Here is a 16,836-nt window from a genome sequence, read left to right as displayed (position 1 = left end):
TTAATATTAAAGGAAATTAAACGATTTTTTTGAAAAGTAAATAGTTATCTTATTCTAAAAAAAAAAGGATATTTCACAACTTTGAAGATAGCCTACTCGTGTAAAAAAACCCCTTCCAACAAGAAATTGCAAGATACAACAGATGTAACTATTTTCCAAAAATCATATATTTTGGCTTCTCAACATGGATTTAATACAAAAATATTAGCATCCTATGAAATATTTGACTACTGCAAATATCATTTTGACAAAGAAGGATTTCACAGAAAATCTCTAAAATCACAACTAGCCCTTGACATTTAAAACTGTCATGTGTATGGTACAACCTCTCAGCATGACATTATAGCTTTAAATACTCCAAAAATTTATATTGTTGATGGTATGTGGCACTTGTCCATCAAATCCAATTAAAAAAGTTTATTACATTTGGTAATTTTGCTGAGGCATTCTTCAAAAAGATCATGCTGCTTTTCTTGCAGTCTGATGTGAAAAGAATAGATATAGTGTTCGATAGATATAATGATATAATTCAATTTCAATAAAATTTTTGGAGTCAAACTTACAGAGTAAAAGCCACACACACACAAACTATTAAAACAAATCATAATTTTAAGTCATTCGACAAAAATTTCAACAGATTGTAAAGCACTGAAAATAAATTACGACTTGTTCAATTTCTTTGCACCACTGCTCCCACATATGCACAAGTAAAAGAAGACTGCCAGATGTGCATTTGTGGAGGATTTGATGGTCCAACAAACTGTTTCAAACTAGAAGGTTCTTGCATATAGAAATGTCCTCTTCACTTGTTAATACATGATTCATTGGAAGACTGGTTATTTATGGAGATGAAGATTGCAAGGAAGAAAATTCATCTGTGCCCCAACTTGCTTGCCGGATGAGTGCTCTCGTCTAGTAAGCGAAATACCGGGGTTCGAGTCCCCGTTGGGGTAGAGATGAGTTTTCTTCCTTGTAATCTTCATCTCCACAAACAACCAGTCTTTCAATGAATCTTGTAGAAGGTTCTTCATTTCTGAGGTACCTGAATTAACATCGAACTACTTAGAAGCAGATAAAGAATGTTTTCTCACATATTTCATGCAGTGAGAATTGAATCTGCCCACGTTATGATCTTCAGTGCTGAAACAGATGTATTCATCTTGGAAATTTATTTCTGGCAACATCTATCTAGTATTGGTTGTCAAGGTATATGGCTCGATGGTGCTCATGAAAATAAACATAGTGTAGGATGTCATTTGGCTGCTCAATCTCTTGGCAAAAATATTCATAGTATTTTGCTCACATTGTGAGTGGTTGCGATACAACTAGTAGGTTAGGCAGTAAAAAACAGTGTTTAAAAGCTGCATCATTGGATTTTGTACCAAACACTCTTGCATGTTAGGGAAAACTACATCTAAGTGATGAACAGTTAAAAGTGTTGGAAACAGTTTGCTCATATATTTTTTCAAAAAAAAAAAAAAAATTAACTGCTGATGAACTCTTGTATAAATTGATTTCACAAAATATAGGCTTCAGTTTTAATTTAATGAAAGTAATATGCACATCAGATGCTTTGCATTTACATTACTTGAGGGCTACAGTACAAGCATACATATGGAAAAATTCTCATCAAACAAAATTTGAGCCAATTTATTATTTCGCATATTTCTGTTTGAATTCGCTCTTTCTTATTGAGTTATTTCTTATGAACACACAATAAATTATTTTTATTAGTAATTTTCATTTTTATTTCATTTAACAACCTATCATTAATTTTATCATCAGAAAAAACCAACTATTGTCTTTAAATTAATTTTTAAAATGACCCTATAGCATGTGCTCAATGGATTTCTTTGATACATAAAAGGAGGGGGGGGGGTGTGGATGTATAGTGGATCCCTCTTATAATAATTTAAAAAGAAACATCATGAAAAAACGTTGTAAACAGGAAAATGCGTTGAATGAGAAAGCTTGATGAGCATTAGTGGAAGATGAGATTATGAAAATGAGTCATACCATGCAGGAAAATGTTCTAAAAGGGAATATTTTTAGCAGGATCCACTGTATTAATCATTCTGCGAGCGTTAACATTTTTTAGGAAAATTTTTTGTTCGTTAGAACACCTCTGCAGACTCCTGGTCAGAGGATATGAACCCCTGTTATGTGTTAATAAATGTTTTGTTCATCAATCAGTGTCAGCATTTACAAATTTTTTCTTTATAGGTGGACTATACTGAAGTTTCACGTAGTCTCAATAAAATGGAAAATGAATGTAAAGCTTCATGGGATTACTTAAAAGCAATAGCTAAACATGACTGTTCTGTAACAATGAAAGTTCGGTAAGCTATTTTCAAGATTGTAATTAAAGTCTATTCAACTACCACAGTAATAGCAGCGATAAGACCATCTTATCGAGTTTATTTATATTTAAAGCAAGTAGATTGTTGGCACATCTGAAATACTACCGATTGCGATACGAATAGAACTGAAAATTTGTATTCTTGGACAAGTAAAAAACAATTAAGCTAGCATGTAGTCAGTCTTTTATATAATGATTATGCTATAAGCTAGTTTAGATTTTCACACATGCAGTTTAGTTCCTAAAAATGCTGGAAGCTGAATGAATATTTCTAGGATCTTCAGGAATAAGTTTAATATACTTTCACATTCATTATGAAGAGTATCATATCATGCTAAAACTGTAAGTGAATGAAAACAAATTCACTATATATTCATAAAATATAGAGAAAGTTAGTAAAATATACTTTATTTTTTCAAATTAAAAAAAGAAATTACGTAAAAGTATATTTTAAATTTTCTCATAAATTTTTCTTTAATCATTGATACTGATGTTATGTAAAAGTCAGAGGGTAATTTTACAATACAGTCGACGCTCTTTATAATGACCCCCCTTTTATTCCATGGAAAATGGGTGGTATATTGGGAGGTCGTTATATCAAACATTTAAAAAAAAATATTAAAATTTAGTTTTGCTTTTTCCAACTATTGCAATTTACCTTCCTGTGATCGAAGAAGGAAACTCAAACTTTTCTTCTACTTTCACAATTGAATCATGGTGTTTAATTATGGTGACCAAAGTACTTTTTTGAAATATTCAATGATTCTGCTATTTTGGCTTTTGACATCAATTGCTTGTCAGCTTATGCCAAAACTTTCAATTTGAGATCTAAAGATATAGTGCCCTGTTTGTGTAAGACATCCATCTCGAATGAATAATTTTTCAGAATGGGAACATAAGTACTTGCCTGTATATTCTCTCATTGAGAAATTAAGTGAAATTGTGAAAAATCAACCATGTTGGGATTGGGAATGAGCCTCATGCAAGAAAGTAAAAAAGAATGGTAAGCAGGGTAGGGGAGAGGTTGGAAGAAACATCATTTAGATGACTAGCACAAGTTCAGGGTGGTTTTATGGTCACCCTTTTTCCAGTAACGGCGCTACTTAACCACAGGGTTTTCTGTAGATTTGACAATGCTTTATCTTTTCTTCTCCAAACATCATAGAATCAAGGTCAAATACACTCAATGATAGATTTTGTTCATTTCTTTGCAATAAAACAAAACAACAAGAGAAACAAGGTCTGAACTGAGTTCAGTCTATGTAATAGATTGAATGATATCTACAACTGGTCATTGCAAAGCATTGAATGATTTACAATGTCCAATACAATCTGGTCATTATATTGGACAAAAATAACGTGGTAGTGCAGTCGACGCTCGTTATAGCGCCATTACATTAGACCAGTAGGATAAGTCCCAAGTCTTTTTGTAGAATGACTATCATATATGTTTTACTTCCAATATGATGTCCATTTCCGATGAGGCAAAAGGGGCCGTTATAGGTAATGTTCCTATTACAATTACATCAACTGTAATAGAAAAAAAATTGGGACTTGGCAAAACAGTCGTAACCATAGAACAGTTCATGTAATGGATGGTCGTTATAATAAACATTGACTGAATATATATATTATTATTATTTATCATGTTTATTTTGATCAAATTAATTCTTCCCCTCTTTTTCTAGTACATCTGAATTCTTGACTGATTGTGCAGAACGTATCATTGTATTAAAAGTTATTCACAGGCGAATGATGAATAGGTCAGCAATTTTTCTTAATTCTTTAATGAAACCATTCACTAAATAAAGTATAAGTTTTATTTATGTTTTCCTTGTTACTAACAAAATGCACTGGAGACTTTCATTAGAAAAACAAAATTATACTTTGGTTTTTATTGAAAAATATATCACTTCTACAACAAGACCTTTACAATTCTATTTTATATTAATTTTTAAAAATAGATCAATATTCTTCTCACATATTGAGAATTACTTCTGTGAATTTTTTGTTATTTTCTTCTATTTTCACAGTCAAACAAAAGAAAAGAAAAATCAGAAAATCTTCAAATGAGATTAGGATCTTGACTCCCCCTAATATCTTTCGCATGGTATTTGTCTCAGAGCTGCCCTTGTTGAGGTGTGCAACAGGTGCAGCTGCACCAGTCCCTGCACTTTTAGGGGTCCCTCAAAGTTGAGATGACAAAAAACTGCAAAACAGCAAGGTTACTCTGAGCTTTAACTATGAAAATTTCATTGAAAACTATATTTTAAATGCATAATATATGATACAGACCTAAGGAATTAGTAAAAATTATCAATGCTGCAGAAAGATTTTTTTTTTTTTTGCATCGATCTCACACATCTGACAGGGTGGCCCTGATTAGTTCTAGTTCATTAATTTTAAATAATAAAAAAGTTCATTCAACAAAGGTTCTTTTTATAACATTTTTCTCTCTTTTCTTCAGGTACCGGAAGTTCTTAGTTTACTTGGGTTGTGCAAGTAATAATAAGGATGATCTTAAGGAAGATCTCAATGTTCAGAATGTGTGTAAAGTACTCAGTGAATTTGCTCTGGAATACCGAACAACTAGAGAAAGAGTCCTTCAACAGATGGAAAAGAAAGCCAATCACAGGGAGAGAAACAAGACAAGGGGAAAAATGATTACAGATGTGAGTTTTTCGATGTTCCATTTCTTTCATTCAATTAAAAAAATTTTGGAAGATATATTTTAAAGAGAGATTATCTTTCTGGTTGCAGTGAACACCAAGTTTGATGCTTCTCAGCTTTACAGTTTGTCCCATGAAATAATCTTGTGAATAGAAACAACTGCAAATTCAATTTTCTTTCAGTTCATTACAGCAATCATTCTTATTCATCAGGAATTGAAATTAACAAATTAGACTAATTTAGGTTTGATTGAAAAAAAGAAAATCACTTCTTATTAACTCTCTTGAGAGATGCATAGATTGATTTATTCTGATTTATATACTGATTTGGAAATTTCTTTGAAAGGACTGTGAGAGAGTTTTGTAAATGTTCAGTGTATGTGTGATAGTGTCCATAATATTATATTACTTTCCAAAAGTAAAACATATACAACATTTCTGTCATATATCTGATATTCTACCAATGAAAATCATAGAAGCCTATTCATTTTAGTACTTTCAAAACTCAACATCACCTATCATAATTTCCTCTCTGTAATTTGCAAATTATGCATAAATAATATCGTCTGCAGCCTTTTCTTTACTGAAACTGGAATAAAAATAAAATATTATTCGTAGTATTTTTAACAAATATCTTACCTTGTTTTGTGTAAACAAACTCATTTTTTTTAAAGAATTAATAGTCTTTTTATTTCACATATTTCAATAATACTATACATTCTATCTGATCTCATTGAATTCAGTGGTACAGTCATTATACTTTAATTTTTCCTTAGTCAGTGTTCTGCAATGAGCCAGTTGATGTAAAATTTTTTACAATAAGAGTATTATATTTGTAAGAATATTATTTTCTGCACTCAAGACTTAATTTCCATTCTTTTGTTATAATTCTTCCCAAGATTGCTCTGCAGAAGCACTGGTTGTTCTGCAATGTACGTCACAATTTTGAGTATATTCTGTTTTTGAGGGAGTCAATTAAAACCAAGGTTTTTCCAACCAGAACTCTTTACTGAATAAAAATGTCCCATCATATGTATGGATTAAATTTTTTACACATCTCTTTCCGAAATATTAGTTGTTTGATTGGCTATAGTGTATTAGTGACTCCACTGGTCATGGACTGTCTGCTTTGTTTTAGTACTGTTAGATTTGTCTTGTTGAAAAATCATGCTATAATTTCCAAACTAACAAAAGTATCACTGTAGTAATAACTGATTCAAAAAGAGCAAAGATCATGGCAAATATACATATAAGGCTGAAGGCCATGTCATTTGGTAATGACATGTCATGAGTAAGAAGAGGAGCTCATGGAATAAATTAAAAGGATTATGTCAAGTACACATATAAAGCTGAAGGTCATTCAATTAGATGATGAGCTCTTGCGAAGATGTGCTCATCATGAAATAAATCGAAAAGATGATTATATCCCTCTTTTTTTAATAATTATTTATTTAACCCTCACAATACCAAGATCAAAAGCTTCTGAAAATTTCTAAGGTATGGTCATTTTGACCTGAGTAGATTTTTTTTAGGTTAATTTTTTTTTAGATCTCTTTTAGGCTAAAAAAATTGCTAATAGTCAAATAAAATGCTGGTATATAAGGCTGATACATAAAAATTATGTATTTGAACTGGGAATCTTGAAAATTCTTGCATGAAGAAATTTCTCTCTAAATATAATTATTGAATATTATTGAATGAATGAGTTAGCTGTTAATTTTATATTCTCTTAATTGCCTGAATGAACCAGCATTGTTGTGTTACCGATATTTCCTGCATATACCATTCATATATGCATGTATTTTTTATTTATAATTATGTGTCCATTGTGCAATCTGTTGTATTTTATTTTCTTGCTACAATGATAGAAACACTTATGTATTTCAGATGGAAAAATTCCGTACTAAAGAACAGCAAGCAGACCATGAACTGAGGCAGCTTCTGGGAAATGGTGCAGTCATCACAGATGATCAGAAAACGCAAAAGTGGGGAACTGTTCCTGGAATAAGAGGTCGGATAAAAGCAAATCCAGGTTTGTGATTTTTTGCTATGTTTTTGGATTGCCCATTACACATATTTTAAATTAGTTTTTAAAAATGAAATTAACTATTAGCAATTGTAGAATTCTTTGGTATTTTTTCTGATCAATTGTTTTTTTCTTTTGAGGAATTACAAAAACCCCTTATTATACTGCACATGTTGAGAAACAAAGAAAAAAGGTGTACTAAAAATACAGGACATAACCAATCTTTTCATTTAGGTTCTTATTATTACAATGAAACCTCATTGCAACAATATTCGATATAATGATAAATCTCTACAAAAATATTTTTTCAAGTCTTGTTTGGAAATGCCTATAGTTTAATGTTAAACTGCTGCCTCTTGATATAACAATGATCTCTCTACAATAATATTTTTCTTGATCTGCAGAGTGTTATTATATCAAGATTTCACTGTTGTTAAATTTTTAACAACATATACAAATACAAATACAACGCCACAACAGGCAAATTGCCCAACGAGGTGGCTGATCCCCGAGCCCCTACCTACTACACCACACATGCAACCCCCCCCCCGGAACCCCCCAACGAATCGGTACGTGCGGGAATGTGGGTGTACGTGTAGTGCAACCTGACGTAAAGTTTGTTTCTGTGTAATGCTTGTTATGTGTAGTGCTGTCATCTGCCCCCAGTTTTACTAACTATGAGTGAAGTGTTATGATTGAATGATTTACCGTTGTAGGACTGTTGCTCTCTGTGGCGAGACTTTTTAACGGGGAGATCGGCTCGCATTTGTGCCTTGAAGTTGGGAACCACAGAAAACCAACTTCAGCCGACCACCACTGTGGGGTTCGAACCCGGATCCTCGCATCACGAGTCCGGCACTATAACCACTCGACCACCACAGCGGCAAAAGTGTAAGTTTCTGGAGGTGAATGGGTTTGAACCCATGTACTCTGAACTCTTCCCATCTCTAACCCCGTATCTTACCAACCCACCACTACAGCACATGTATAACAAAAGTTGCACAATATTAGGTAGGAACAAAGTTCTTGCCAGAAATGATAGGTAGTACCAGACGAGCTTCAGTAGTCATGTTTACAGTCTAATTTACATGATCATGATCATTTTGGAAACTTTAAAGTGTTTATAGTATGCAAAATTTTGTTTGTTGTTTGCAACTTTGAGGTGTAATATAGGAAGTATAAAATGTCTGTTGAAAAATCTGTTGAAAAATTTGTCGCATCATTTGGTTCTACTGAAAATCCAAACTTAGTGCTTTCAGGGCTGCAACCACGATAAATTCTGTCTTAGGAGAGTCCACTGTAAGTGCCTAGAACAGTAGGATACTGTTTCCACTATGGAAATTCCCCTTGACGATCCAGCTGGAAATTGCCTGGTGCGAGTGCAAAAAAGGTCACTAGACTCAAACTGACACACAAGTACGTCATATTGGCAATCTGGTGGGATCACTGTGGAATAATTTTCTATGATTTTTCCAAGAAGATATTTCCTGCTTTTTTTTTCAAATATACAATAAATTTCTGGCAAGAACTTTGTTCCCCATCTAATATACGAATTGGTGTTATGACAAGGCACAGTATAACAAGTTCCTACTGTACTTGAAAATTCAGAAAATTGCATTTAGATATTTTATTGTGGTCATGGTTTTTTTGTATTTTAAAAGAGGGATCTCAAGGTGTAATTAACTAATTAATTTCTACAATAATTCCAACTGGGTTTCATGTCGAAATCTCTCTATATACCCTTAATACCAATGATTTGATCACCTGGAAATCATTGGTATTACGGCTATATATAAATTTCAATATGAAATGCACTAGAAATTAATTTCAGTCAACTGATTTATTGAAACTAAACAGAAAATATAGGTTACCTATTAGTTTTTTCTAAAAACAATAATTTTTCACAAGTCTTGTTAAAAAAAGTAAATGTTATTTAAATATGATTTTAATATTGTTTGAATTGAATTTTAATCATAATTAATTCAACTTAATCTATGTTCTTTTCATTTCATTATTTGCATGTGCTTTATGTAAGGGGAATTAATGGTGTTTTTTGCATGTCTCGGAGATGTTTGATCATTTATTGGTACACCACCGCCATTTTCTCTGCACTGGGCTAATTAGACCGGGACCTACAATTTATTGCCGATTTTGAATGGCAGCCTTTTTTTATACTCAGAGTGGTTGAATTATACCACAGAGTTTTTGCCACAGAAAAGAGGTTGTTGTGCTCACCCCCCAATGCTAACACATCGATGTGGACTACCACGCTTGTCTCTGAGATGTGAGGCACAGGTTGTGTCAGATTCTACAATATATGAGAGTGAAAAATAACCTTTAATGAATATCTAATATTTATAACATATTGTTATGAATCGTATCAAGATCTTTTATTTGTTCTGTAGAGATCTATTAAAAAGCAATATATATATAGCTAAAAAAAATTTCAGGTCCAGGTGGTAGTTTGGGTAGACATAGTGCTCCAGCCAAAGATGATGGAATGACTGATGGAGATGACGAGATTCTCGAAACCCTTGTGAAAACTGCAACCACTCAACCATCTAAAAATGAGCCAAGGATACGTAAAAAGGCTAGATATGGAGACAGAAAATCCTGTAAGTAAAACATCTGAAATTGCTATAAGAGTTAATGCTGCCATACAAGTGATATTTGATATAGGTATTTGTACCTATATAATTGTTTGTCCTGCATAAGTAATGCAGGGCTCCCACTCATCCTACTTTTCCTACTTTTTGGTAAAATGTCATACTCTTGTCCTACTTTCTCGGTTTTGTCCTGCTTTCTAGTTCTTGCCCTATTTTTTTTACCAAATTCTATCAACAAAATTTGTGTAATTGATTTTAATTGTGCAGGGAACCATCAGTATATTGCTAAATATTACAAATGTTGTAGATTGCAATTAATGATTTGGCTAAATCAGAAATTGTATAATTTTCAAGGTTATTTGGGGGTGTATGTGGACCATTTGGTTTATTAATTTTTCATGTAACTTTGTTTGAGGGTTCAATAAGTAGAGTAGTCATTAAAAACTTCTGTCTGGATGGAAAAAATAACTTTGTATTTACTACTTCATGGTCTTTGGACAATAACTAACGTTCATTATTAAAAATTATGGTGTATATTTTGTGTATAGGAGAAACAACTGCTTGCATAACAAAGCAGTTGAATACATAGGCCTATTCTAGGTTTGTTGACTCTGATGCTAGGTAATAGTATTCAATTGTCTTCTGTATTTTTAGGGCATGCAGAGGCATAAACAATATTTACAATGCTCAGCAAAGAGCTAGAAATCAAAATGCTTCATTTGCCAAAAACAATGACACTGGTATTGAACAGTAAAATGAAACAAATCCCTTTGAAAAAAAGATGGACAATACAGTAAAATAATCTGGTTCACCCTGACTTATTTACATTAGACCCTGCAATTTAAATATTTCACACCATGCTTTTGAAAGTGGTCTCAAAAGAGCGTCATTCTTAAACTTTCATGTCTTCATAATTTGCTGCACATTGTGGATAGAGTTGACAGACTCTGCACTTTGGAAGACTCCAAAAAAAAATGTGATTTATATTGTGAGGAGAGACAAAAAATTGTCTATGGTTGCTAGTACTCTGTTTTGGCCAAAAATTGTTTTTTGTTACTAAGCCATTTCTGTCATTTTACTTTGGCTTGAGTCAATCTTAATGCTATGATTATGTTGTCTAGGGGGGGGGGGGGTACCCTCCCCCATCCTACTTTTTATTCTTGCTTTTTCCTACTTTTTCTAATTTTTTGAGTGGGAGCCCTGGTAATGTTTAAATTCACATTTACACAGTGGCAATGTGCATGCTTACTTTTTATATCTATGGTACTTGCTTACCGCTGTTCAATTTTCGAAGTCAGAAATTGAAATTTCACTATTTAGATTCAACTAGAAATTCAGATAAAATTTATTTTCACATGTGAAAAAAAAACAGTATGAAGTATGGTGTTATGTTTATAGGTCCTTGAATGACCTTAAATTGGGCCTTGCATGCTGTTAAAAACAGTCATAAACTCTTTATCTCATATGCTAGGCTTTTCCTGGCTAAAAATTATCTGAGTTGGAAAAATATGAGAGGAGGCTATTGGATTGTTGCTAATGGGAAATTGCATATTTTAAGGATGATTGAAAAAGAATAAAAATAAGTTTAGTCAATGTTAACTCCAGCATTATCAATCATTGTTGCCAATGTCTAGCCAGATCATTTATACCATATTTGTGAAAATCATTGTCCCTGGAAGTGATGAAATCCTCCACTTCCTGATAAATTTATGCTTCATTAGCAAAGCATTTCTTGAACATAAAATGGGTTCAAGTGCAGAAAAAATAGTAATTTATTGTGTGGTCTGAAATGTCAGGGAAACTACGGGGAGGATGAGGTGAGATTTCGTATCCTAAATGGTTGACACTACTTTTACTTTAACTGTACATGCGCCTTGTATTCCTCTGCAGAATTTCTATAATGAATCTGTACATACTATATATGTTGGAACGTTTTGTGTATACATGGCCCTAATGTGTGGTTGACACTGTATGTGGTTGGGCATTTTGCTGAAGTAATAGGCCTCTATGCATATTCACAAGTGCTAGTTGCTTGAAGCACAATATGTCATATATGCTCATTTGAAGGATAATTTTTCCCTTTCAAATTGAGCACAACTCTGGTCTATCGCTATGGGCAAATTTCTACTGAATAAGTTTGTGCTGGAAGTGTGTATGTGTGTACCCAACAATTTGAGTGTCTTCTATTCTAGTGTTGTGCTTGAATTTTTAGCGCTGCCATCTACTTTCAAATAAAGAGTGAAGTGTAATGATTGAATATTTGTACAGTAAAACCCCTCTTTTGTGGACACTCGCGGGACAAAAAAATTCAACCAAAAAAAGGGGGTGACCGCATCGGGGGGGGGTCCTGTTGAAACTGTAAAATATGGTATTAACAACATTTGAAATGGTTCTTTGTTTGCAAATGAATGAAATTCTGGCAATATAAGAGGCATTTAAATCATGAAAGTACATAATTTTTGCACAGATTATAAAATTGAAATTACAAAAGAAATATTACATAAAGTTCATACACTGAATTGGCATATTTTGAAAAAACTGATCAATCAATGTTTGGTTGGTTTTGCTGAGTATTCCAACCTCTTTCTAACATTGGCCACATGCATCCCACGGGCAAGCTGTTGGCCACCCGTGGTATATATCATTGGTTGAATATCCCTCAGTAATTTTTTTTTAATTTTTTACTCCATTCTTCACACACTTCATCATTGACATCAGCATATTCACTGCACAGTTTCTTAAATGCAATTTAGTGACAAAAACGATTCAACCAACCATTTGAAGCTTTGAAGTTGAGTTCTTCTGCAGCTTCTCAAGCTTCTTTTTGTAGAATCGGGTCAGAAGCAGGTAAATTCTTGCTTTTTGTTGAAACAAACCAATCGTACACAACTGCTCTATAACAAGTTGTTCTCTGTCTTTGGAATTTTTCCCCGCTTGCTTTCCGTTTTTCAGCCATTTGTCTTGCCAATATTCCTTTTACTTCAAAATGATCATATCTGTGTCCTCCTGACATTGTGTTTATTTGCAGGAACATGAACCCCCATTTACGTTTTTCACTGTATTCGATGAATTCAATTTTTCTCTTCGAAATCTCTTCTGTTAGTGATAGAAAGAGAGGATTTACTAGTGAAAGCCATATTAAACAGTGTGAAATTATGTAAAAATATACGAGCACAATCAGCAAACATGACAAAACATGACAAAAACATCAGAGTTGCCAAACATTAAAAAAAGTCCAAGCTAAAATTTCACTGAAAAGCAGCCAAAAAAAAAAAGATCAAATATTACAACTTGTGCTGTCATCTATTGAGCATAATTTCAACCAAAATTGCAACGATTGATATCTGTACAGGAGTTTTAGTCCAATAGAATGAATGACAAAAATGGTGTCCATGAACACATCTGAGGGTGACTGTTAAGCAGGGATTCAAAATACATTATTTAAATAGGCTAGGCTTTTTGCAGGGATATTTTTATTTGGCTGTAAAACAGGGGGGTGACCATTAACAGGGGTTTTACTGTACCATTGTAGGCCTGATGCTCTATGTGGCGAGACTTTTTAACAGGGAGATTTCACAGGGAGGACATTACTCCTCAAAGTGGGGGAACTGCAGAAAACTAACTTCAATCAACCACAGACTGTGCCACCAGTGGGGGTTTGAACCTGAGTCCTTGTGATACTAAAGTGTCACTATGACGGTCACCACATGAAATGTACAGCGGCATTTACAGGCTATTCAAAACTCTTGAGCAAAAATTTTCAAGCTAACAGAGTGGATTTCTCATTAGATGTTCTGCTTTATTGAAGTTTTTTACTGCTGCCACTGCAGAATTTACCAGTTTGAACTCCTAAAGTCATCCTAACCCTAACTGAACAGGTTTGAGGATCGAATTGATGTGGGTAGTTTTCAATTTTAGATGCAAACTGAACAAAACAAATATTTCAATTGCATCACCACAAATACTAAATTGCATTGGCATTCTCACATGACAAAAAATTGCACAAACCTCAGCCCTTGTTTTCTTCTGCAACCAATAGAAACCTGATGTCATTCAATGACCATTTCATTTGTAACAACCCAAAACATGATGAACAGTTAGCAATGATAGTGAAATGAAAACTGTGATTATATATGCCACACAGTTGATTTGATGAACAGGGGGCAGCAAAATTATAATGTGAATTATTCAAGTTATGTAAATTATTATTCAAGAATGAGTTATTCAAGTATGTAAATTATTATTCAAGAATGAGTTATTCAAGTATGTAAATTATTCAAGACTTTTTAACCTCCTTATCTAGTTTTATGTGTTTCCCCCCTTATCTTGTGTTATGTGAGTGATCATGGCAAAAAAAAACTGAAAAAAATTGTAGTTACGGTTATAATTTCTTCCATCATAGTGAGACGAACTTTGAAGAATGGATTGTCAGAAGAAGAAAGGAGAATGCTGAGTAAAATCACAGCTTGATTACGACAATCAAAATTGCATTTTTTTTATGCGTCTTTCAGAATGGAAAGAAAAACAGCTGGTCTTTGCATATTTTGCAAAAAAAAAGATCAGCGTTACTTTCATTTTTATTGTTAATTTTTTGTGTGAAAGAAAAACAAAAGGCTCAATTTTTATACTGTAGCCAATCCAGTGAGGATTGTGAAACCATCGTTTGGGCATGTAGCGTAGAAAGCATCATTATTATTTTTTAAAATATATGGAACTGTAGAGCAGTTTCGCCAAAAAATTGGCTTTAAGTGATTTTTACCTGTCTTTATAATATGTATATTAATTATATAAATGTGTGATTTATAACCTTAAAAATTGGGGAAATATATTTTTCTCAATTTTTTGAAATCAAAGAGCTTCATTATTCCTTTTTTTTTCTCCCTCCGTTTGTTGCCATTTGCAGCTCTTGAGACAATGGGTATCATGTGTTTCTAGACTTGTTTTGATTTGTTCGAATGAAACTATTTAATTGAATTTATATCTTAGTGTCAACTGATATTTTAATTTTATCACAATCTTTAGCATCATTTTATATCTTTCAACCTATAGAACTTGTGCATTTTAAAATATTTTAAAACACTTTTAGTTCACTTAAAAGTCTACAGAAATCTCTCTTACTTGTATGTGACTTATATAGTTATATGATTCTTTGTTAGCAGGATCCCATGGATATCATTAAACTGAACAGTTCCTAGTCATTTTCTACTAACTGTGCAAGTTCAGTGTCTGTTAATTAATTACTATAACTTTGTACCAGTGATTTAAGATTATGAAAGCGTTGAAGGTGAAATTTGTGCCCATTGTTTGAGAGCATCGCCAGTTTTGTATATACTTGCTTCACTAACTTTTTTTTGGAAGAAAAGAGTGATGAATTTTAACACTCGGTCCTCTCTTTACACTATGACAGCTATCTTCCATTGTAACGTCTTCCGTGTTTTGGATATTTGTTATTTATACATATACGCAAATAAATATATATATCTATACACATTGATTTTGGTCTTTTTTGTGAAAACCAAACTTTATTCAAGATATTTGTTTTGAGTAAAGATTGTCTGGCAGACTTTACTCTATAATTTTCCACTGTATCAATAATTTATAGCATTTTAATGAGAGTTTTTAAACGCCATGCCTACTGAATTCATATCATATTCATTACAAATTAAACACTTTATACCTCCCTTACTGACTTCATACTATTATTCAAAACTGTATTTAAACATAATTTCCTGCATTATAATCTGGGGATAATATTTTAAAAATACATGTAAATTACTTAGTGCTGATTGTACAAAGTGATTTCCTAATTCCACTTGCGGCATTTTACTGGCGAACTGTTGATGCCAGAGGCATACACCCAATTAGAAAAAGTATCCAAATAACCCGTAAACCGCAGATATGTCATTCATGTTTCAAGGGGTTGTTTTGTTATTAAAATGTAAGAATTAACTTTCTATACGGACACCCCATGTGCCCAAAACCCAATTAGAAAGTCGTTGTCCAACCTTCCTGATGCCAACAAAAAAAATTCCACGTTTCTAAGTGCAATATTCACTGAGATTTTTTTTGAATTCAAAAATGGGAGAAGAGTTGAGAAAGAACAGCATATATGAGGGGAAGAAAAGTTGTCTGTTAGTTTAGGCTGTTCTTTCCCAACTTTTCTGCCAGTTTTTAATTCAAATATCCCAGCGAATATTGCACTTAGAAACGTGAAATTTTTTGCCTGGCATCGTAAGAGACAGGGCAACAGCTTTTTAATTGGGTTTTGGGGTGTCCATATAAAAAGTTAATATTTCTATTTTAATAACTATACAACCCCTTGAAATATGAATGACAAATCTGAGTACTACACTTTATTTGGCACTTTTTCTAATTGGAAGTATGCCTCTAGGATCAATGGTTCCCCAGTAAAATGCCATACGCCCTCTTACATATGCACCCTATATATGGTGTACAGATACAAGTAGAAAATATATAAGCATTTTTCTATAAAAATGTAACAAGCAACCCTTTCCAGTTCTTAAGACTTCATTACTGGTAAATGAAATTTGCATCACTGTGCTGAAAAAATCGGGAAATATGGTAATATTATTGAAGGGAGGTAAAATAGTTGAATATGAATGTGATTGAAGTCTTTATTGGGAAGAATGTTTGACTTTTTCAAGTATGCATGGTTATGCATACTTGAATTATGAAACAATAGTGAATTAATAATAATATACTTGCATTATGAAATGCAAGGTATGCATTTCAAGTACCGGTTGCATACAAAATTGAAGCTATTTAGTGAAATTTTACATGCTGAGCATGTTTTTTTATGAGTTTGTGATTGAAGATTTTAGTGAAAAATATTTATGGCAAGTGGTAAAATCAAAACTATTTTTTGATTTTATATTTCTTCATATATCTATATTCCACAGGGCTGGGCAAATCCCAGGCACCAGATCATGACTAAAAAATTGGTATTGGTGCCTAAGACTTTCTCAGTGTAGTTACTAAATTGTAGGCTGAGAGTTGTACAAAATGCTTGGAATTTATAGCAGCATATTTGCCAACATGAAAGAGGGTAACTATACCCTGAAAAAGTAAAAAAAACATTATTTTGCATCGTTTTGCATCGAGAAAGCATTTTTTTTTTGGCCCCTAAGATTTTTTTCTGATGACTAGATTTTTTTT

At 32.8% G+C, this 16,836-nt stretch overlaps 1 protein-coding gene across 2 annotated transcripts in view; it reads left to right on the top strand.

Annotated features, from left to right (window-relative positions):
* Positions 1 to 15,148, top strand: part of Fhos (Formin homology 2 domain containing) — a 135,900-nt gene extending 120,752 nt beyond the window's left edge. For both annotated transcript variants that reach the window (XM_089240658.1, XM_089240659.1), the window contains 6 exons: positions 2,224 to 2,339; positions 4,048 to 4,122; positions 4,827 to 5,031; positions 6,916 to 7,060; positions 9,505 to 9,669; positions 14,063 to 15,148. In XM_089240658.1, the coding sequence (XP_089096784.1) occupies positions 2,224 to 2,339; positions 4,048 to 4,122; positions 4,827 to 5,031; positions 6,916 to 7,060; positions 9,505 to 9,669; positions 14,063 to 14,130 (774 nt within the window). In that variant the 3' untranslated portion in view covers positions 14,131 to 15,148. The remainder of the gene's footprint in view (positions 1 to 2,223; positions 2,340 to 4,047; positions 4,123 to 4,826; positions 5,032 to 6,915; positions 7,061 to 9,504; positions 9,670 to 14,062) is intronic.
* Positions 15,149 to 16,836: the final 1,688 nt, after the last annotated feature.

The sequence above is a fragment of the Pholcus phalangioides genome, unplaced genomic scaffold, assembly GCF_987345545.1.
Source record: "Pholcus phalangioides strain wild (caught in Gottingen) unplaced genomic scaffold, Ppha-v1.0 ptg000013l_1, whole genome shotgun sequence".
Classification (NCBI taxonomy): Eukaryota; Metazoa; Arthropoda; class Arachnida; order Araneae; family Pholcidae; genus Pholcus; species Pholcus phalangioides.
The sequence above is the reverse complement of the archived record's forward strand: the minus strand, read 5'-3'. Positions and strand labels throughout refer to the sequence as shown.